This window comes from Nesoenas mayeri, assembly GCF_963082525.1.
Source record: "Nesoenas mayeri genome assembly, chromosome: 3".
Lineage (NCBI taxonomy): Eukaryota > Metazoa > Chordata > Aves > Columbiformes > Columbidae > Nesoenas > Nesoenas mayeri.
The window spans coordinates 60,303,762-60,327,406 of NC_137544.1; the positions used below are offsets into that span (position 1 = coordinate 60,303,762).

Sequence of the window (23,645 nt, forward strand, 5' to 3'; positions counted from 1 at the left end):
AATTCCAGAGGCATGGCATCCCTCTGAGAAGGGGTTTAACTCACGTTACTGCCACAGTCTTAAGTATACAGATAGTATTCTACTAGAAAGTGAGATGCAACATCAGTTAGTCGCCAAAACTGTTGGGGATCTTGATTTTAAATGAGAAAATAAAGAGTTTTAAGTAACAACTGTTGGAGAACTAAACACCACCCCTGGTAGAGATCTTACAATTTCAAGTAAGCAACATTGTCCCAATCACAAAGTTGAAAACAGCTGTACATAGCTCCCTAGCTGGAATAAACAAGTATAGCTTTGGAAATCTCTGAGGAAACAAAGAATCACTACAGCAAGTATCTGCTTTCTCATCCTATTTTTAAAGCATTATTAAGATAAGTTTTAACATTACAGATCTGTTTAGGCATAAGTTGTACCTATGAAAAGCCCCAACAGGACAATTTGGTTTTGGGGAGGAATTTGTGCCTCCTGCACTTCAATACTATGATTTACATATCACATATAAAACACAGAATACACACAATAGGCTGCTAGGAGGTTGCTGAAAACATCTCTTTTCCACTCCAGAGGTCTAGAATCACCTTTCAAGCTCTTCTCTCTCTCTCCTTTCTTGCTCCTCCCGTTCCCGCTGCTCACGGGCAAGGCGCCTCTTCTCAGTCAGCAGCCTTGTTGCTTCTTCAGGGTCAGTTGTACCTGCAGAGGTCTTTGGGGGGACCGGGGGTGAGGAAATAGCTGGAGGAGCAGGAGGCAGGGACGGGCTGGCTGCTGAAAAAGATGGGAAGGAGAAGTAATTTGTACAGACACAGTAGCCAAGATGACACTCTCTTACAAGGAATAGAAAATAGTTTCAAATACTCTATAAAATATATTCAAGCTTGCGTGGTTTTACCAATGATTCAGAGGAAGAAGAAATTTCTAGATGCTAGGGGTTCATGTTCCTTAAGGGAATTTCATTTTTACAGGATACATGTAAGCAGCCGCAGCTGAAAATTTAAGCCAACTCCTCTGTCAGAGGAATAAATGCTGACAGCTGCTCATCCGGAGATATGCTGACTTAGCAAGTTCCTACCATCACATTTCTTAAGTTTCCCCTATTCCATATGTAGAGCAGAGATGAGACATTGTGATATTATATTTTCTTCTGTCTGGTGGTCTACATCTGAAGAGCAGAGCCAGACTCTTTGGTGATAAGTCAGTAACTTTTGGTGACTTGGTGATCTCAAATACCAACTGCCTGAAGTGATCTGCAATAAGGGTAGGACACAAACCATCATAAATTTTGCAGTTACTCCAACCTGAGGCAACTCATGGAACCAGAACACAGCCTCTTAACCAGCCTTGCCACTACTGGTGAACTATGGCTTATGTTCAAACCTTCATAGTGTCTTCAGGTAAGTTCTTTATTCAGGACCAGATTTGGTTGCCTGGTAGACAACATGTTACAGGTTTTTCTCAAGTAAAACACCAGTTCACATTTCTGTAAGTTTGCCTGTCACTCTCCAGCACAGATACAGAGCACCTCAACTGCGTTTCTTTCTCTGGAGGCCAGGGACCATCACCCACACACAAGTTAACTGAAAACAGCATTCCCAGAGTAATCACATCTGGTAACACAGACAAACGTGGATAGGGAAGACTTTGAACTGCCAATGGAACCAGATTCCAATCTAGGAAGATACATTTAAAATAAATCACCTCCTGGCTGTTCCTGATGATTTTAAATTTACATTTTTAACCAACCTCTGGGATGTTACAGCATTTTCCACACCTCACTAACAACTTCCAAGAGGGGTTTCCTCCCTGATTCCCTCTCCTACACCTCGTGTATACAAACACAAATTCAGCTGCTTTCTCTGCGCTGAACACTCTCATCTCCTGACCTCTCTGCTCTCTTCTTCTATAAAGGAAAAACTATGCAGGTCTTTCTACAGCTGCTTCAGGGCTTCCACCTTGAATTCAAATGATACATGTACACCAGTAATTTAAAGAGTGCCAGGGCCTGTTCTCTAACCCTAGGGTGAAGGGGCACAGTTTAGGCTCAGCCAGAACACTCTACTCTCACATTACAAAACAGGTATTCAGTCCACCCCAAGGGAACAGTCCAGGTCTGGGCTAACCTTCAAGAACTCAAAAAACTCTGGAATGGTCAAACATAAAAAGGTAAGTAATTTAATCACCGTAAAGCTTGGGAGCCCTTTAGAGCTGTGCTCTTAGTAGCCTTGGGGACAGAAAGTAAGAAAATGTGGGGCTGCAGTTACAGCCTGGATCAGAAACATAGGAGAATGCCTCTGTAATAGTTAAACAGTATAAATTACAGCATTCCTGCAGCTTAGCCCTTTGTAATTTACTAATATGGACCGAGGTAGAGCTGTCACTCCTGGAGCGAGTGGAGCTTTGTGATGCTTGGGGCTCACTTCTTGCCTCAGGTGCTGAAGCTGGCAGAGAAACAAGTAGCCTGTTGAATGCACACCTGCCCCACTGTCAGAAAAGATAACAACTTGCACAGGCACACCCAAAATACCTTTAAAATTGCACTGGTACTAGTAAATTCATGTGAGATTTGCCTGCACAAGCTTGAAAACCTCCATCAGTGATCACTACCTGCTGATCTCCTGGCTTCTGTGACCACACAGCCAGCAGGTAGCGGAGCTAGAGAGGTTACTGGCCAGTTCAGGTAACTGGCAGAAATTAACTATGTTAATCTGCAATGCAGACCTAGGAGAATTAGCAATGTGCCTGTAGCCCCAAATGCTGCACTTGCCCCTCTCTAGATTCTTGCATTCAAGCAGTGGCTAAGCTTTGGCACTTTGGACCGTCATCTGCATACACAGCCTGTCCTCTAACCTCACATGTAAAATGTTTAGTGCAAAGTCTCAGTCTCTGGTCCCAGGGATCATTTCCTCTGGCTTCAGCAAAAGACATCCAGTTTGAAGTGCTGCTTACCACTTTGACTACAGTATCCTTCTCTTTTGCCTCACTCTACTACTTGTTTCTTTGCTACAAATACAAAATACTTCGCTTTTGAATCTCTATCACACATAACCTGTCTCCATACTAAGTGACCTTGTCACAAACTCCAATATTGACTGAATCTGCAATGAAGTTGAACCTCTCTTCCTCCTGAGCTAAGCTGTCAAACAAACATGACTACGTTTTGCTGGTCTGCACCTTGTACTGGTGAACTACAACTTGTAAACATTTGCAAAGTTATCTCAGCAGTAACCCTGAAACCCTTTTAAAAGGAAGCTTTCTCCTTAAAAGAAAGCAGGCAAAAGGTTATCAGAAAAGCACTGAAAACTCATGCTAACATAGCAATTATCTCTTATCTTCTTTACCTGCCTACAGCCAACAGATGCATCCATTTATTATTGTAAATCTCTAGCTTGGGTAGCAGACAAGAACTACTGTAATATAACTTATCAGAACAAAAGAAATCAATTCACATCAGGTTGTCTTGCAGAAGAACAACCCTAAACTACACATCTTGCAGTTAAATGCAGGATTATTAATATTTAAAACTGTTTTCTGAAGGACAATCACAGGGGAATCTCTGAATTTTAAATTCAGAATCCTAAGTAACACGTGCTGGGACTCTCAGTGGCCACAATGGTCATTCTATCCCATCAGCAAGACAGTTTATGCCATATTTACAACTGACTCAAATATCTGCTAGAGTGAACCTACACTCTTCATTTTCAGATTTACCTTTTGTCTGTCCTACACTTTATGATAATTATTTTGCATGTACATCCTTTTCTGCTTTTCAGAGTTGGTATGGTTTGGTGTGGGGTTTTTGTTTGTTGGTGGGGATTGTTTGTTTGTTTGTTTTGTTTGATTGGTTGGCTTGTTTTGTGTTTTATTTTTGTTTTGTTCTTTGTGTTTTGTTTTGTTGGGTTTTTGTTTGGTTTTTTTTTTGACTCATTTTCCCTGAAAAATTCTTCCTACTCCTCTTTACTCTTCTCCTTGGTTCTCCTCTGCATTTCACTTTTTCCTGCTAATCTCTCCCATGATATGGTACTCTTGCAATATTATAGGTAAACTGGCAGTAGTGTCAGCACAACCGTACTGAGTGTCTAGCAGAGCTGGACATTGTCACTGCTCACACTAGCTTATGCAATGTCTTCTTGTACCGTAAGTCTTCAGATGATTATTATTCTACTTCAACAATTCAAAAAGCAGCCACGTTGTGATGCGAGGGACAAAATCCCTGTCCAAAAGGGCAGAGAATAGGGCTGTGAAGCGACACTGTGCAAGGCAGGTCTGGATGTTGTTTTGACTGTTAAAAGCAAGAGGGCTTCAATCTGTTTAACACTTTCCTCATAATGAATATACACCTGCAGGAATGTTCTGAAGAATTTAGACCAACATTTGATAGAAAACTACCAAAAGATACATTGTTTCAGAAAAAGGGAGGGAAGAACATAAGAGACCTTCAGACATTCCTTAACCTAAAGGAGGGTCTTTCCTTACCTTGAGCAAGCTCTGCCTGGACAGCGAGCTCTTCCTGACTTGCAGATTCTCCGGCACCTGCTGAAGTTCCTTTACTCTCTTCTGTCCTCTCCTCATTGGCCTTTTCAGCCTCCTTTTCTGGTCTGTTCTTCTCACCCTCTGGTTTGGCCTCTTTTTTGACTGGCCGAATGTTGCCAGGGGAAGGAGGACGTGCCTGAGCAGAGGAAACTTTGGAGGAACCAGGTGGGGAAGTTACCTGCCTGGGTGTGCCAGGCAAAAAAGGCAAAGACTTGGATGCGTGCCTGTGTAACCAAAGAGTGACAATCACAATCAGACACACTGTACTGTACACCACCTACATATCACTCCTACAGCTATAATAGCTAAAAATTTAAAAACATCTCTCTTTCTCTGCTATCAAGCAGGACTTTTAGAGCAACCAACTAGATTCCATGCAAAAAGCTTCTCTTTGCGGCTCTCCAGATGTGTGCGAACTGAGCCAAGCCAAGAGGGAAGAAACCAGGCATCCTCATCCTCCTTCCCGCTTCCTCAAAACAGCAGTAATATTTTTCTAAAAGCAAGACTATCTTTCCATTATTGCACAGAGAAAACCTCTACATCACCAAATAAGTTTGCACTGTTTCACATTTAATTAATAGAACATTCAGAGCTGTCTACAGCTCAACCCCCAGCTAAGCATGTACTTGGCTTACCAAACTGGAGAGGGAGCTGGTGATCTAGCTTTGGGGTTGGAAGAAAAGTGACCTCCTTTAAAGTTGGCTGAGAAGCTGGATGACAAATGGTCTCTCTCCTTTTCCTTTTTGTCAGTCTATAGTTCAGCAAACAAAAAGACAAAAGTCAAGCCAGAGTTCACACGGCTAAAGAAAGCAAAGCAAGCTCAGTTAAGGATGTGGCTGAGAAAAAGCTGTGCTGAGTCTGTCATTTCTACAGCCTGTTTAGCAAGTGCTCCTGTAATCTGCTACCATCTTTGTCAGTAAATATCCATTTTACAACAAGAATCCTTCTTAATCATGCTTTTGACTCTCTTAGGATGTAATGGGCTAATTTGCAGAGGCTTATTTTCACATGGGAAAAAATGACCTTTTAAGGTTTGATCTTTGCTGATTACCATATTGTACCTTCTGCTACTCCCCATAAACCCTGGATTTCATTTGAAGAAAGAGCAAAACACTCTTCCTGCCACACACACTCCCCTAAGCTCACACCTAGTCACAGTCCCTATACAGCACAAGCTTTCTGCTTTTGTGCTTAGATGTGTGCACTTCGGATGCCCTCAGATGTGGTACAACAGCTATCCTTTTTTTCTTGGGTAATTCCACAGCACATGCTTTTTTGCCATTGATTCTTAATACATGGTAGCAATTTCCTCTTTTTCCTTTATTTCTCTTCTCTAGATTTTAGTTTTTAAAATATTTCTGTTATAGCTCTAGTATATATTCACAGAAGTGTTGGTTTAAAGGGATGTATCAGAAGTTAGAAAATATATACTTCCTCCACTTAGGTGAAAATGGAAGATGAAATACTTAAGGTCTTTGGAATAATGAGCTCAGACTCTGGGAGTCTGAAGAACGGGAACACTGGAGAGGTCACTGAGCTGCCACTGAGTGAGCACAATGCAGAGGGGCTGCTACTCACTCCTTGAGCTGGGGCTTAAGCACAAATCCCTGCAGTACCTGTTCCACGCTGCTTTAAAGCCTCACCAGCCCAGAGCTCTGCAATGCTCATCTCCTGAACTGAAAACCAAGCTAACAACTGAAAAATAAAAACTGAAAATAACTTCATGAGCACATAAGCCCTTTGTTTATCTTCAACAGGCTCTTTGGGACCATTAAAGTTAAAATTAGTTATTTTGAAACTCCCCAAACCATAATATCAGCAATAGGGGGTCTCAATCCTGAAATCATTACTCAAGAATAATTAGCCTGCTCTTTGGCAGTATAACTTACCAGATATTTACTGATTAATATTATGACAATCATCTGAATTATCAAAGCATACACAGCCAGAATAAACACATTGCAATAAAAAAAATTTTTGGCTTACTAGTAACAACTCTATATTGGATCTACTTCATTTGTCTCAAAAATAGAGCATCAGAATTTTTATCTTAATATAAGCAAAACACTGAACTCTTGTAAAAGTTAACAGAAAAAGTAAGATACTCCACACCACACAGGCTACCAGAAACAGCTCTTAACTCAGTCATTTTGTATAAACATATTTACACTGTCTCTTTCACCAAAATGTAGCAACTTTTCTTCTTTTTAATTAAAAACAAAACCAAACACAAAAACACTTGCAATGAGAAAACCAAAGAGATGCTAAACTGATAGACCTGGAGATTGCAATACACTTATGTGCATACTATGAGATTTCTCTACAGATACATCCCGATGCTGTGCCTTAACTTAAAATTCAATATACTACCATCTGCCTGAAAGATTAAGTAGTGGCTATAATTCATATGACTTTCATTAACACTGCTTCTAACAAGAATGTCAATAGCAGCACTGCCTCTTGATATTTTGCCCATCAGGCCAAATGAAAACGCAAGCCCCTCTCACACAACCCTTTGCAGAGATTACCTCATTTGCACTCTAAACAAATTCAGGCTGTAGAGTACAAGTTAAAACATAACTGCTCAGGTCCAGCAAATCGTATCTGAGCTGAAGCTGACTGCATCCTATTGGATTGGAACACAGCCAACATGAATTCAGTCTGCCTGTATCGTACTGTTCTGATTTTCCCTGAAAGCTCAGGTCAGTCACAGACCTGCTACCAAATCATTCAGAACAAACAGGGCATCTGTGGAAAGCTTCACTTACAAAACCATGGTCCTAAACCAGCCTCTTCCTTCTGCATGAGGAAAAGTTTACTAGCCTGGTCTCTTAGGCACACACTGTGGCTGCCTCTGTGCCTCACGAGACGACAAGGCAGCCACTCCGCAAACATGGGTGTTTTTCCGTGTGCATTCTTTGGTGAATAATCAGGCCCTGCGACCACGTAGTGATACTTCAGTTAAAATCCAGCCAACTATGAAAACTATGGGGGTCCTGGCAGACAGCAGGATGACCGGGAGCCAGCACTGTGCCCTTGTGGCCAGGAAGGCCAATGGCATCCTGGGGTGTACTACAAGGGGGGTGGTTAGTAGATCGAGAGAGGTCCTCCTTCCCCTCTACTCCGCTCCGGTGAGACCACATCTGGAATATTGCGTCCAGTTCTGGGCCCCTCAGTTCAAGAAGGACAGGGAACTGCTGGAGAGGGTCCAGCGTAGGGCAACAAAGATGATTAAGGGAGTGGAGCACCTCCTTTATGAAGAAAGGCTGAGGGAGCTGGGGCTCTTTAGTTTGGAGAAGAGGAGACTGAGGGGTGACCTTATTAATGTTTATAAACATATAAAGGGTGAGTGCCACGAGGATGGAGCCAGGCTCTTCTCGGTGGCAAACAATGATAGGACAAGGGGTAATGGGATCAAGCTGGAACACAAGAGGTTCCACTTAAATTTGAGAAAAAACTTCTTCTCAGTGAGGGTAACAGAGCACTGGAAGAGGCTGCCCAGCAAGGTCGTGGAGTCTCCTTCTCTGGAGACATTCAAAACCCACCTGGACATGTTCCTGTGCGACCTCTCGTAGGCGTTCCTGCTCCAGCAGGGGGATTGGACTAGATGATCTTTTGAGGTCCCTTCCAATCTCAAACATACTGTGATACTGTGATATTGTGAAAAGGGAGAGGGTGGGGACAGCATAGAGGGGAGGATCAGACTTAATCAAGTATACTTGCAACTACTCCTGGCCTAACAAGCAATGCAAGCAGGTGGTCAGGGCACGAGGCAGCAGTTTACGTACGACCGGTGCGCTTACCCCTGCAAGATGCGTTGTTCTCCTGCGTCCAACAGCATCGGTAGAGGCAGAAAGTTTTGTTCGGTCTCCTGGATTCCTGCAGCTCATGGCCTTGTAGGACAGAGGACTGATGGGGCTGCAAGATGCTGAACGGGGACAAATGGGGATAACTACGGTGTTGGTTGGTTTTGTTATTTATTAATTTTAATTACAGAGCAGCATTGGAGAACAGACAGAGGAAAGCCAGCAGGAACAGAAACAACAGAGAAAGACAGAAAAGAAAGAAGGTATTAATACAAAGAGGAATGACTAATTCTCAAGTCAGAACCATCATTTGATACTTTAGTTTGTCCACACATATAGCAATGATACAATTTCAATAGGCACTTGTGTACTTTTCCATTTTGTAAACTAATAATTTATTTTAAATAAATTAAGTATGCCACATAACCAGGTAGTAGAAAGTAACAGTTTTTCTGTTAAGTTTTTATACAACTGGTGGCTCTGGAAAAGCAGTGGACACAATGACTGGTCTGACTGACTAGCTTAGTATATGCATTGACATGACTTTCAATCACATTCAGAATAGAAGACAAAGTAAAATCAGAATGTCTATTAATTGGTCTTGGAAGCAGAGGAAAATGAAAGGAGACATACACAAAGATCAAAACACATTAACAACACAAAATAGTTTCATCTAGGAAAGAAATGAAATTGCTGTCTACAATTTTTAGCATGTGATGTGGGTTTTTTTTTTTAAAAAAAATCCCTCTTTTAGGAATATTTGAAACCCATCCGTTTAAGAACTTTCAATATCTCTTGATAACACCAGAATAACATCTGACTTGAGTACTTTCTCAACAGGAAACTATTTTACCCATTTCAGAAAGCAGACTCACAACAACAAATCAGCTTGGAAATTAATATTTGTACAAGTAATCAGGATGGCTCGGTTTGCACAAGGACAAAGATGATTACCAAAAGATTTCCTGCCAATGGCAGGTTATCATGTATATGGTGTTGTGATCACATATTCAAAGAGAACTGTAACACTGTAAAATGTATAATGAGGTACTTCCTCAGTTTCCTTGCCTGTAGATCCCTCTCTGAGCACACTGGAGAGAATGTAGTTCTACGTATAGTTAATTCTTCCAGTCTTAGAACAGTACAGCTGCTGCTACAGGAAGAGCTCATAGACTTAACAGTATTAACACTGCAAATTCTCCTGCACTGAGAGATTAATATTAGGAACAAAGAGAGTCTCATGTAAGTGTTACAGCAAGGGCACTCATGTTTGCTTTATCATTTACAGGGGTGTATGTTTAATGAGATATTATAAGATGACTTAAAAAAAGAAATAAATCAAGAAACAAGAAAACAGGGCTTTTTTTGTCATTATTTGTTCTGTTTGTTTGTTGTGGGTTTTTTTGTTGTTAAGCATATCTAAACCAGACAGGAGGAAGTGGCACAACATATGTTTTAAACAGCTTATAATTCATGTGGTTCCCACCCTATGTGAATCAATTGTCTTGCTGCACACCAATTATCTGGTTATCACCAAGGATGACATCATAAGTATTAAAAGAGAAGCAGTTCATTTCCATTTGAGACGTTGCCAAACAATGCTTTAGGAAGCACTCTCAGTGACGCCTGTATCAACAGGATTACATCTATTCAGAGAAGCTTTTAGTCATTTAAAAAACATTTTGTTTTTGGAAAGTTATTTAGAAAAAGATCCAGACATACTCTTATGCTGGATGTCCCTAATAACTCACTTAAAATTTGAGGACATGAATCCATATCGATTTTGATTTTTTGCATTGTAATTTGTCTTTACAGCCAGAGGGCAGGGTAATTTTCCAGGGAATAATGACAGGTTGGGATGAGCTGAATGCTGAGAGCACAGCTGTGGGCCATTACCACCGCCTGATCATTAATCTCCAGGAAGTGCCCTGCATGAAGGGACTGCAGTTATTACTCTCAAAGGATAATACCTGTAAAACAATGAGCAGTTGGATCATTCTTCTGGGTGGTACAGTTCCAGTTGGCACAGAGAAGGCACTTCAGGGCAATTACCTCAGACTGACGACCAACAAATCAATCATTCCTGCTATTTGCCATCTTTCTCAATATTCTACTCAGTTTAGAGCTCATTGCACAACATAAGCAATAGCAGTCACACACACGCAAAAAAATCTCCATGCTTGCCCCAGTAACCGGTCACAAAATTAAGTCACTGCTTTCTGAACTATTCCTCAATGAAGGGCTGAATTTCCAATAACCTGCTGGCTAGATAACATTAAGTATTCCTTTTACAAGCTTTGTTTGTGAATAGTGAAAAGGAATTTTGTATTTGTTAATTCACTGTTTGCAAAACATCAGCCACATTTGTGCTCCTACAGGACTACCCTTGTGGAAATACACTGCAGCCTAATTAGTTATAAGAGTTCTTAAGTGAAAGCTTCTTTAAAAGTAATCTTAGCAGATCTCTATTCCTTCTTACGTTCTACATCCTTTAATTAGAATAAAAATCCTGTCCATATCAGACAGGAAAGACCTGCCTAGACTTAAACATTCAGCATGTATGGCAACATGCTATGGTAATGGTAAAGTTCCACATGCACGACCATAAAAAAATTACTATAAAAGAAGAGGCAGCTGTCACCTGCCTAAATCACGCTATAAGGAAGTATGGCCTAGTAGTCTTTGGAATACAGTTTTGCCTGGGCTTTAAGTTACCACCTAGCAATATTTTCACATTTCTGCACAGCAGTTTTCCCCTTGGGAGTACATCAGAGAACTTTATAATTACTGTAACCTCATTAAACCTGCACATTTAACTGCACGTGCTATTAGATCCACTGCAGCCGGAGCTTATCTCTCTGCAAATCTAATGTGTTCCAACGTGGGAATTGCTCTGGTACAGAGTGAAACTGTTTTTTGCAGGAAGCAGCTCACAGCCTAAGCATTGGGTGTGCTGAATCAGCTCTTTACAGCATTGTGGGTACTTCCTCAAACAGCCATGGACAGCGTGGCATTGTTGCCCTGTGTGTGCTGCATTGATTTATTGCATTGATGACGAGGCAAAAGAGATTAAAAAAGGTGGTGTGAGAAAGGGGCACAGCGAACAAGTGTACAAACAAGCTTTCATGCTGTCACACAACGTAATCATTGACATTCAAACTCATTCTGGGATGCTACACTACACTCATAATTAGATCAATAACTTTACAGCATCCCACAGGGAATCTGGAAAAACAAGTGGCTGAGACATAAAGCCTCTGTTCTCACAGGTTTACCTGCATCTCCAGACAATGCAGCCGTGCTTTTACTTCGGGCCAGGAATGAGTGAGTGGGCGTCAGAAGCCTGCTAACGATGCTGCTCTCCCATGGACTGAGCTGCAGGCGGCGAGCTGAACATGCACCATACAAGCAAGATGTTAGTTCAGACACTTCACAATTAACTACATGTTGCAGAAGCATTAGTATTATCTCCTCACTACTACATACCAGGAAAATCTTGACACTGTCCTTCAGAGATCAAAAACATACAATCATTCAGTGTTTTGCATTTTATTCTGATTCCATTTCAGTAGGAATTCCTATAGGAATGCACATATCTCAACGTTTAATTTGTTTAATTTGTGTTACTGCCTGTGGCATAACAGCAAATTGTTACCAAATAAATATTGATATTTATGTGCACATATGCCACATTCCCTATTAGGAATGATATGATAACTTCTGCACTTGGAGAGCAGTTGCCACTCCTACGTATAGATTTTGACAGTTGTTCAGGTCCCAAGTTCTTTCCACACATAAGGTATTTCGTCTTCTAATTACAAGATAGATTAATTACTAAAACACCATCCATGGTCTGCCAGTCTAGCTAGAAAGAAAGAAAAGTTTCTTACAGAGAATTGAGTCAAAGAAAGAGGTTTTGTAAAAACATCACAAAAGGTTACAAGTGCCTCGCCTGCAGATACCAAGCTCAGCAGCTACAGTCATCTCAGTGATACATGAAGCTGGAGAATACAGTAAGTACATTTGATCATTAATTCTTTGTTAAAAAAATTGCTAATGATAATTTTCAATTTACAACAGTAAAAGAGCCAACTTTTTGCACTACTAGCCTGTTTTGAAAACGTACTACACATTGACCTGGCTGCATTGACTCTTGCCTTGATTTTCCCAGTATCACCTAATGCAAATTTAGCTTGTCAATATATTCCTTTTGCCTTGTGAAACTTCTTTACTTTTTTTTTTTTCTTTTTAAATACTGTTTAAACATTGATCATGGTGAAGTAAAACCAAAAAAGACCTTAAAGTTATATTTTATATCAAACTAGACATTTCTTTTATATTCCGATGCAACATATTGTATTATAATGAGCATCACAAACTAAAACATTCAACTAGTTCCCACAGTAGTTCATTATAAAAATCTTCGACCACAGCAATAATCTTGATGTTACAAGTGAATTCGGGTCTTCTCACATCTCAGCATTCATTAGCCTTAGATTGGTGTCTACAGCAACAAAACTGCATCTGGAATTTACGGGGCTCAGTCTCTAAAACATTCATTGAAGTGACAGGCTGTAATAAACTTGAGATTAATTTGCATTTTTAAAGGTAGAGATCCATCATTTTTAATAGCCATAAACTCTGAATCTGTCTTTAATCTACTCCATGCTGAGCCCCATGAAAAGAAGGGCCAATCTCAATCTCACCCTATGAAAATATAATTGCCTAATGTGTCCTCAGTGCTGTTTTTCACTTCTCAAATTGCTCTCCTAAATTCTGCTAACTCAATAAGGGGCATTTCTATAGAAATATAGGATTCTCAAACCCAGCAGGCTCTCTGGATAAGTGTCCTTACACAATGTACTACTGCCAGAGCTCCCTGTGATTAATAGTTTCATTCTGTGTTGGTACAGATTATACATAGACACAAAATACCCTACAGAGACCTCCATTATAGCACACACATTATCATTAAGCTTGTAATTTAACAATGAAGAAAAAGCACAGAGCTACCATTAAACTGGATGCAATAATTGTAAAATCTTTGCTTCCTTTCTTCTTCAGGCATCGTGCTCAGTGTGATTAATGTTCAAAGCTACTCTTGGAAGACAACAAATTCTTTTTTTGTGGTCTCAGGCTTTACTAGGTCAGGCTCATAGGCACAAGCATGGCTGAGTCTGGAGAAACTCTTCTACTGTAGGTTAAGACAAAGATCATACAACTTCTCAGAAGAACAAGAGTGTTGCACAAAATTGCACCCATACCACAGAAAGCAAGCTCTGAAATTGTAGGCCAATAAATCAGTACTATGTATACAATCAGTTCCCTGGAACTCATCTGTACAGTTGCAGGCAGCTGACAAGTAAATGTCACTATGTAATATGGCCCTGTGGGCCAGACACAGACCTTAGAGGTGAGGCCCCAGAGATGAAGTAGTCTCAAGAGGACACAGCTAAGAGACTGATGACCCACAACACTAAATTGCCATGTCTCACCTATCCCATGTCACTTGCCCTAAAGGTGAGTATGGTTTAATGCTCTTATCTTTGCCTCCAGCACAGGGAAGCTTATATCCACATCACCCACTGGAAACAATTGTGTGTCCACAGCTAACAGCACCAAGGCAGCGTTTGGGAGCAACCCAGCTGATATGCACTAACAGTGAGCTAAGAAAAACCAACAAAAACTTTCTTCCCCATATAACTAACAGGCTTGATTCAGAGGTGCCAAAATAATTTTTGCCAGGAGGCTAGAGTGAAGTCTTCCTAAATCTCTAAAAAGGGGTATATATCAGAACTCATTTACATACATCTCAGCTTTGTGGATCAAGGTCATCACATACTGAATTTTCGAAATGTACAGCTCCCTGAAAGTACTGTATTTGACACTTAAAATGTGAAGTCTAACAGTCATTAGCATCACCATTAACCTAGAACAGCCAAATAAACTTTTGCCCAATGAGTTGCAAGTACAAGAGTACTAACACCTAAATGCTTTGAACAACTTAAATGTGGTGTCCAATTCACACTGAAGCAAACTGAATAAAAAACAAAGAGCATCACAAAACAAGATCAACTTTAAAACAATGAAGTAGATTTTTTTCCTTGCACTTTTTGTTTTTCATGTCTTAGAGTGATGTTTTCAAGATTTAGTCCTTTAAACCATTTGACAGACAAGGGGAAATGACATCTGTTGTTCTCGTGCTGAGTTAGGCTATCACTCTAAGGGCTGTTTGTTCCTTGTTTCCACACAAGAAGCATATTTGTGATAGGGTTGCTTGTACAAGTATCTCTACCCTCCAGCTACAAGCAGGTGAGTTTAAACAAATTAAAGACAACCTTTATACCCTAACTTGTAACTGAAAAACGCACCAAGTCCCAGGGAGCTGGCAACAGTAAATTGATTACAATCATCTCTATTTGTCTTCAGGATATACCAACTGAACACTGGAAAGTTGTCTTAGCAGCTGCAGAATAAATTGTAAGTAAGCAAACAGCAACATCTGATTAGTTCTAGGAACAGATGGGAGGCAGGGATTTAACAGGTCTCCTGATGAGCACCACCAAGGACTCTCCCACTGATAACACCGGTGTTTGCTTATACAGAGCCACAAATGTGGTGAGGAGTAGATGGGGAAAAACTACTCTATGCTTTGATTCTCTTTCAATAGGAAACAATACTAGAGACTCTGAATTTCTTCTATAAAGGTGGCAAAGGTAATTTAGTGATCAAGACCATCACCTATTTGAAAGGAAAAGCCCTGCAGAGAGGAAGAAGAACACAACTATGGTGCAAGTTTTACCTTACAAAACTGGGTAACTTACACCTAATCTAAAGTTATTATCTGACTGCTAAGCTTTCCTTAAAGACCACAATTACCAACATTTACAGTCACTTTCTCCACTTCGATATGCATGTTCATATTTTGTTACAGTTTCAACTACTCTGTACCACAATCACATAAAAGCATAATGAGAAGCCTATTATAGCTGCCCAATTGTAAAACTGTGATAAAGAGCTATATAGCAACAATATACTTGAAAAGGAATTAACATATCTTTTAGGCAATTAGTTAATGAAAGTTTTTGTCTTTTGCTGGGCCAAAAAAAACCCCAACTTGTCCTTCAAGTGGTAAAAAAGGTGCTGCTTAAAAGAAGACATTCTTGATGACAGCTGTAAGCCACTTAGGGTAAGCTTATCATCCTCATCTCCAACTTGCTGTTTTGCAGGTAGGAGTGTGAATGACAGCCACAGTGTGACTGGGTGCCTTCTGGAAGGTGAAATTGGGAGCAGACAGTTTGACCCTTTAAGTGTTTGCCTTAAGTTGTTGAGGCCACTGAGGAAACAAGCGGCACTTCTCCAGACATGCCCAGCTAGATTTAGGTATATGGCTTTGCACAAGAATGAAGGCATTTAGAGGGTTTGGATTTGCTTTCTGTCTTGGAGTTTGAAAAAGACTTAAGAGACTTCTGAATGGTTCCGTGCTGTTTTAATGAAAATGCCAAGCAAAAACTGCCTCAACATTTAAAGTTTTTGACATATGGCCATCACTTCCATATTCCTTCTCTTTCCCCACCACCAGACTGCTTACTATTCATTCTAACTTCTGAACTTGAAATTGGTAGCAAAAATTATCATACATTGAGTTACAGTCCATAAGAGACTATCCTTCCTATTTAATGCCTGCTGCTGTTTCCCCTTCTAGTCCCCCAAGATCCTTGCTTAGAGAAGCATCCCCTGACAAACAACAGCAACCATCTAGAAAAAAAAAAAAAAAATAGAAAAAAAAAATATATATATATACACACATCTGAGAAGCTAATAAAATTAAAACTGACTGGATTTCAACATTTAGAGTGAAAAAATTATTGGAGTTTTGGAGTAAATTATTTCCTAATGTAATGTATTTTTCACAAGTTGCCAGACTCTACAGCTAGGTTAGCCCACTAGGATTAACATGGCTCATCAAATCATCCAGATACACACATACAAGCATGCATATAAAACACAACACTTAGTTAAGACACAAAAGTAATGAAATCTACCAGTTTTGCAACAATCGACGTTCCATTCTAAAAATTGGTTTTGAAAATATGCACTTATCTGGATTGAAATGGGACAGAACTTATCATTCTCAATAGAGGACTAAAATCCCTCCCTGAGGACTTTTCTGTAAAGCTCTTTGCACAAGTTATACAAGAGACATTTTTCTATAAAAGTCCTTTAATCTCAATGCTTCAATCTCTCAAATCCTCAGAACAGAGGCAGCAATTCAGCTACGTTAATTTTTGAATGCTTGATGGTTTATCATTTGTGCAGAGTTGTAAACATCAAAAACACACACTGAAATAAAGTAATCTTTGAAAAGTAACTGGACACAAAAAGTCAATAAACAGACCATAAGAAAAACATCCGCACCTCTTCAATAAAAATAATGAGAAATGGTAATAAAATAACTACTTGAAAGCGTCATGCAATATGTTCTTAGATATTCAAGAACTACTACCAAAGAAGAAAGGAAAACAAAATAACGACAAAATGACCTAATGCAAATAAAAGGTCACACATGATTGCATGCACTGTGGAGCGATGTATTCTTTCAATAGTTGTACCTCATTCACTAAAAACCTGACAGAAGCACTACTTTTATCATTTCTGATGTGAGATTGTTTAGGTAAGTTTTCTTGTTATAAAAAAAAAAACCAACAAGAAATATTTATTCTCACAGGAAAAAATGTTCAGCTATTTACTTTTCACATTTGAAGTCTTTTCACTCCCACTTAGATGAAGTACAGAAAATGACTTCAGAAGCTTGCTGTATGTGCAAAGTAATACATCAATATAGAACATTCTTTCTTGCTTTTTTTTTTTTCCTTTGAAACTGTACCTCTGTCTGGAGAATTTAGTAATGTTGCAGATGAGGAGGAGAGCCGCTTGTTAATGACTGGATCAACATGTTTCGAAAGGTTCATTGTTGAAACAGACCTCCTGTCTGGATCTAAAACAAATGGAAATAATGCTAATTGACAGCCCGCATGCAGTAGTGCAAGTTCCTAGCTCACTAGTGGAAGGAGGAAAACATGACTAAGTCACTCCTGCTCTACCGTAAGAACTTTCAAAATAGAATGCACTTCTCAGCAGACATTGTACAGGTGACTCAAAGACTGGGCACAACACCATTTAGGTTTCAAACATCTAAAATATTCTTTTCTTTGATTATCATTCAATCAGGTTGCAATCCAAGGACTTAATAGAGGATCTCAAGAGGATATTGGTAGACAAGATGATATTTCCTTGTTCCTTTCAATATTCTCAGAAAAACCTTGCTCATGACTTAGAACAGAAAGCTTCAGAGAAGGACCGATATGCTAGGAAATGTGAAATTATTGATAAAAAAAGCCCTCTGCTCCTGAATGAAAGGTGCACAGGGCACTGTTACTGGGCAGGTCAGTATCGTGAAAATACAATGCTGAAAAATTAAGGGAAGACTAGTACACAAGGGAAGCAAGGCTAAGCACAAAAGGAATTAAAAGATTTAGTTAAAAATCCAGTAGTTACATATAAGTGCTAAACTTCCCATCCCAGAATAATTTTCTACCGGCTGTGAATGAAGCTGTAATTAGTCAATCCAAAACAGCACACAGCTGAGCAGATAAAGACGACAAGTCTCCATGGAAGACGAGACACTACTTGGTAATGCACATGCTTGGTATATAACACTAAAGGGTTTTATTTTGCTTATAGGTTCTGTACATTTTAGAGCAGTATGACATCATTTGCCTGCGCATCTGCTGCGGAGTCAGCATCTGCACCCCACTGAGGATGGGATGGTTATTTCTAGCACATACTTTGTGCACATGCTTATGTCACGTGGAGGTTGCTGGCAATGGAAGAAGAGGAAGAATGAGCTGAACAGGTCGCCTATATCCTATTATCTCAGAAAAATGCTACATGCACCAACTACATGGCCTGTATTGCAAGTTTCCATTTAGAAATCTGACATTTGGCAAGTGCTGGAAGAGTCATTTCTGCTTTTGCCTACATTTTAGCATGTGCTGAACCTCAGTACTACTCAGCAGAGCATTCAACCATGTTGAAATGCAACTAGGCTTGAGCATATGCCTAAATGCTTTGCTGATTCATATTCTGTGTGTGCAAAAATATGTCTACATACTGTTTTGGAAGCAAATACAAACTCAGGACAGTGACAACATTAAGGAGGATGTTGCTGAAATGTATCTGCAATTGTTTATTTATGACAAGTACATCAACATTGTATGTACCTGTTCCGACCTAGTGGATTAAGGTATACTCATTGCATACAAAGTATTTCATAGAAACACCTCAACCCTCCCCAGATCTACAAACTATATAGGATTCACTGCAACTAGTTGGGGAGAAGAAAGATTCTCCCCCACCCCATGTGATTATTTGTCCACTTCATCTAATGTTAGAATGACTCTGCGAGTTTATAAAACCAGTAAACTGGGCCCTGGAAGGGGGATAAAACTCAGGGGTTTTAAAAGGAGAAATCTGAACATTATAGCTAAGAACAAGAACTCTGTAGGCTGGGCAAGATTATCCCAAATTGATCTATGGGGTATATTGAAGAGTGCTGTGTGTGAAATGGTGCTGGAGACAATACTTGGGCTTCACGTGCCACAGATCTTTGTCAGAAAAATATTTGTGGGCATGGAGATTTTGATCTCGTTACATTTGTATAGTATATCAGTAGAGCCAAAAAGTTTCTATATTTGGCATAAAGGATGTACTACATAGAACAGCTTTCTGACAATGACAAATGACAATATAAAAAAGTCACCTCTTGGATTTGGCATGCCACATGCCAACACTACTCTTGTGTCCATGAACTTTATTTAAGTGAATGAAATTCAGCATGAGGATTTGTGTGGCAATATGAACACTATAAATGTAGAAGAGGTAATTAATTTCATTTTGCCTATAACACTGTTGGTTTCTTTGTTTAATAAAAAAAAAAAATTAAAAAATTTGAAATATCTACAAGCAACACATCAGCCAATGCAGCTGGTTATATACCTGTATTCATGCACAAAATAAATAAACCCTGCACATATGTAGTATCCAAAATGATTTTAGATAAGACCAAAATATTTAAATTAGGCCTCCCTGGATTCCAGTAGACAGAATATTACACTTCATTTCAGTGAATTGTGCCCAATCTTTAGAGTCAGCGAGTAGTAATTGCCAATAGTAAAAATAAGAACAATGAAGAAAATCTGGTATGAACAACAGTTCTAATCTACCAGCATGATGTTAAGCATGCATTGCAACTACATGAGGGTGGTTTAGTTACTGATGATCTCATTTCCTGAGAACTAGCTATGGCTAAAGGAATCAACAAACCACAGCAATTATGTACCAGGTTTTCTAGCACCACCCAGAGCTCTGAAGTGGTGCTCCAGGCCTGCTAAATCGAGAAAGGTGAATGATGATTCAAAAAAATAACCTAGGAATAGAACGCAAGACAATGATTTTTCACAGTAAAGAAAATAAAAATCAAATAAGTTATACAGAGCTAAGCAAAAAAAAGTAACCTTTTATGAAAAGCAAAACAAAACCAACTGTTTATTGAACTTGTATATGAAAAATATTTCAGAGGATTCTTTTCTCAACGCTTTTTTTTTTTTTCCCTCCTTGATGGACACATTGAAATGTATACATTAGAGTAAGAACAGAAGAATTCCAAGTATTGCTTTCTGGTTAAAGAAATAAAAGACAAGTTCTCTTTTTTGGCTTTGAGTAATGTTTAACAGAGCACATACACATTAATGATTGGCAGGTTAAGTTAGAAAAGATAACTGAGAGGGGGGGAAAGATATAGTTAAAATTCACTTAAACTTAATTTGGCCATCTTTAAGTTTTTCTAGGGGAAGAACTGGAATTCTATCTCCCAAAATATCTGTGCAAGATACAGATAGCTTAGTACAAAGAACAATTTTCTCTCCTTGTGTTTGCTTTAATCTCAGTATTTGGTCCTTTCCACCAGATTTATTTTTCAAGTCATGATATTTGGCATTTGCACATAGTAGCTCATATGACAAGATTGACACAGCAGAAGCACACACACATACATACACAACAGCAAAGCAGAAGGGAGAAGCTGTAGTGAAACAGAGTTACAGAATTACTCAACTCCAGAAACAAGTTTTAACTTTTGTTTAGATTTCTACTTGTTATCTTTTTTTGCTACACAAGAATGTCAGAAACATGGTATTGCTAGCAATAGTAAGATCAAGAACAAAGAATTTAACCCAACATACAATCATCTTTCCTTCTAAACAGAAGCAAAGCAAATTCCAGTTAATTGGCAGGGCAGGGAAACTGGCCAGCAGACCAAGCCTCCCTCTTTACCTGTGTTATTAATGCGGTTATGCAGCGCTCCTCCCCAGGACCACCTGTTTTGCTTTTGTTTTGGCTTCTGGCTTCTTTCAATTGTGCGACGTACAACAGCTTCATGGCGTTCCTTCAGTATGACAGGATGACACATTTGGATATTTTGGGGTGTTTAACTTAATCTTCTCATCAAACCCTGCTACCTTCCATTAACGCAATCTAGCAGGCAGCTTGGAGTTGTGTTCAAGCTTATGTGCTACCTACTAAGACACACACTAGAACAGGACTAAGCAGTAATTAAACCATAAATACATTAAAATATTAACTATAATTTTTGATCTGTTTAAGACCTGCAGAACTGCAGAGAAAAGCAGTGGCAGCCGCTACAGGAACACACCCAAGGCTACTCCCCACCTTGTATCTCCCACCTACTAAATACTAGAACAGTGGGAGAGACAGGAAACAAAAAAACCCACAAGGATGAGCTGACTTACATGGCATCAAACTGCATGTAGTTCCCAGCTTAAATTATATAAATCAGCCAAGAGCATATTTCATTACACACCCACTGTCTTAAAGATTATGTTAGGTCAACTAGTATTTAGCTACCCTTATACTGAACAGCTAAGAATTGACAGATAACCATAAAACACCAACACATTTTATATTTTTCTGCATGAGTTTGTGCAGTGCCATACACTGTAACCCAGACATGCTCAACTTAGCTGCATTTGATTCCTAAAGGGCACTTTAAGAAGCAGCATTTGTGCAAGTAAGGCTTAAAATCCTTTTTTTTTTGCATGCTTTCTCATACTGATCATGGCTTATGTTGTATTCTTTCCATCAACACTTAAAAATTTTAATAGTACCGCGTCTTATAGTAAAAGCAAGCTGAAGAGTGTTTATGACATTTATTCTTACCTTATCTTCTTCTATTCTCTGCCTTCGCTTTTCTTCTACAGCAGCTCGTCTTCTCTCTTCCTTTAATCTCTGCTCTTCTAACTTCTTTCTGCGTTCCTCTAGGTGTTTTTCATAATGTTGCCGGGCTCTCTCTTCTCTTTCTAACCAGATGGATTCTCTTGCAGCTGTGAGAAAAATCAGAAAGGAAAGTATTAACATGCTACATGTGATGAAATCTTTAATATAATTTGAATAACCAAGCTAGATGAAAAAACTTTCGAACTCATTTTCTTAAGACATACATATATAATATCCTAATATCTCCTCACATATTAAAACATTGTGTACCCTAGTCACACATTCATTTTATCTCAACATACTGTGAATCACCATCAGAAATAGATAAATTATTTGAGCATATAGTTTCTATGTGGAAGAAAGGCTTATTGTTATAATCACATACTCTAGAACAGCAACTCCAGCCTTCAATTAACAGAGATTTGTGTGGACACAAGCATGTATTAAAACCAAAAAAAACCCAATGCCTCTAGGTGGTCAGAGCAGACATTGCAATAGCTTTTTATGACACTAGGACTCATCTTCACCAAACTGCTCTTCTGCATTTGCCTACCTAACTCAAACAAATCCCCTGTTCCCTTAAATTGCACTCTAAACCTTATGTATTTGCATATGCAGTCTCATGAAAAATCTCTGTCCTAAGTGGATCAGTTCATATGTCAAGCATCTCCCTTAAGAAAACAGCTTTCTGCCATTTCAGATGTCAAATAATTTGCTAGGAAATGTGGACAGCATGTTTAGCTTTGCTGTGCAAACTCCCAGAGAGATATTTTTTCAGCAGCTACAAGTAACCATAAGACAACCTCCTGGTAAGACAGGTGAAAGTTCAGCAAGATGTTAGCAGGAAATTTAACAATCATAGCTAGAATAATCACAACAAGGAACACTGCAGTCACTTAGATAATTACTAACAATAGGTGTGACAAGTGACACCTATAAATGTGAAATACTAATGCAAGAGCCACCAGAACATTTATAGAAATACTTTTCTATGCTAAACTAGTTAAATAACTTGAAGGACTTGTAGAGTAAGGCAGAAAAAAGCAGAACACAGCAGAACAAAGCAGTTCAAGGCCAGCTGAAAACCGCAGTCTCCTTCTTCTACCTTACAAAACAAAATATATCCCAAATGCAAGACTCATTTGTAAAGCAGGAACGTACATCTGCTGCCCCTTCTTGGGAGCCAATAGCTCACCAGGAGAATAGATGGACAGAGAGATAACTCTCACTATGGTCTGCCCTTCTCCTGGGACTACCTGACCCCTCATGATGCTGTCTTTCTATTGCCCAGGTCCAGAGAAGACTGAGTAAAGAGCCCACTCAACAATTTGAGTTACATTCTGAAAAACTGAACAACTGAAGTGTAAGACATGTCACCTCTGAGGTATCATTCTCTCTTTTAGTATTTGACTTCTGCTCACAGTTCAACTTAGCTAACCAGCGCCTTGGGCAGAACCACTGTCAGCCTGTCACCAGAAAGGTAGTGATTTTTGCAAAAGCTTGCTCTTCCTATTAGCTTCTGCACACTCGGATTGCAAAATAGGGTCAGCCCAAGAACAGTCAGCCACATCAGTGAACCATACTGTTCTTTACACTTACTCAATGTGCATTTCTCTTGTTTTCTTCAGCAAACGCAGATAGTATTCTCTAAAAGCAGAAACTCAGTTAACTTCAAACAACTACTTAAAACAAAACAAAACACACAACTAAAAAACCCCCAACAACTTATCTTTAATACCATCTAAAAACTGGCAAAATACGTTTCTGAAGTCCTTACACTTAAAGAGAAAAAGAATAAAGAGTATTGCTAATATTTGAATTCTGCACTGCAAATATTTCATGTTAACTCCTCCTTTCACCTGAATCTCTGACAAAAATTTCAGAGAAAGTTAGCACTTATTATTACAGGATAGGACCACTTCAGATCTCCCTATTCAAAACACACACATTTAAAAATTGTAT

General features: G+C 39.2%; 1 protein-coding gene across 1 annotated transcript in view; it reads right to left on the bottom strand.

Annotated features, from left to right (window-relative positions):
* The window catches only part of MAP7 (microtubule associated protein 7), a gene marked incomplete at both ends in the record, with an annotated part of 117,734 nt that overhangs the window by 12,266 nt on the left and 81,823 nt on the right, over nucleotides 1-23,645 (bottom strand). Inside the window, 8 exons of the mRNA XM_080341254.1 lie at nucleotides 579-762; nucleotides 4,468-4,748; nucleotides 5,160-5,275; nucleotides 8,328-8,476; nucleotides 11,606-11,719; nucleotides 17,218-17,328; nucleotides 20,724-20,835; nucleotides 21,627-21,790. Coding sequence (XP_080197380.1) covers nucleotides 579-762; nucleotides 4,468-4,748; nucleotides 5,160-5,275; nucleotides 8,328-8,476; nucleotides 11,606-11,719; nucleotides 17,218-17,328; nucleotides 20,724-20,835; nucleotides 21,627-21,790 — 1,231 coding nt within the window. The remainder of the gene's footprint in view (nucleotides 1-578; nucleotides 763-4,467; nucleotides 4,749-5,159; nucleotides 5,276-8,327; nucleotides 8,477-11,605; nucleotides 11,720-17,217; nucleotides 17,329-20,723; nucleotides 20,836-21,626; nucleotides 21,791-23,645) is intronic.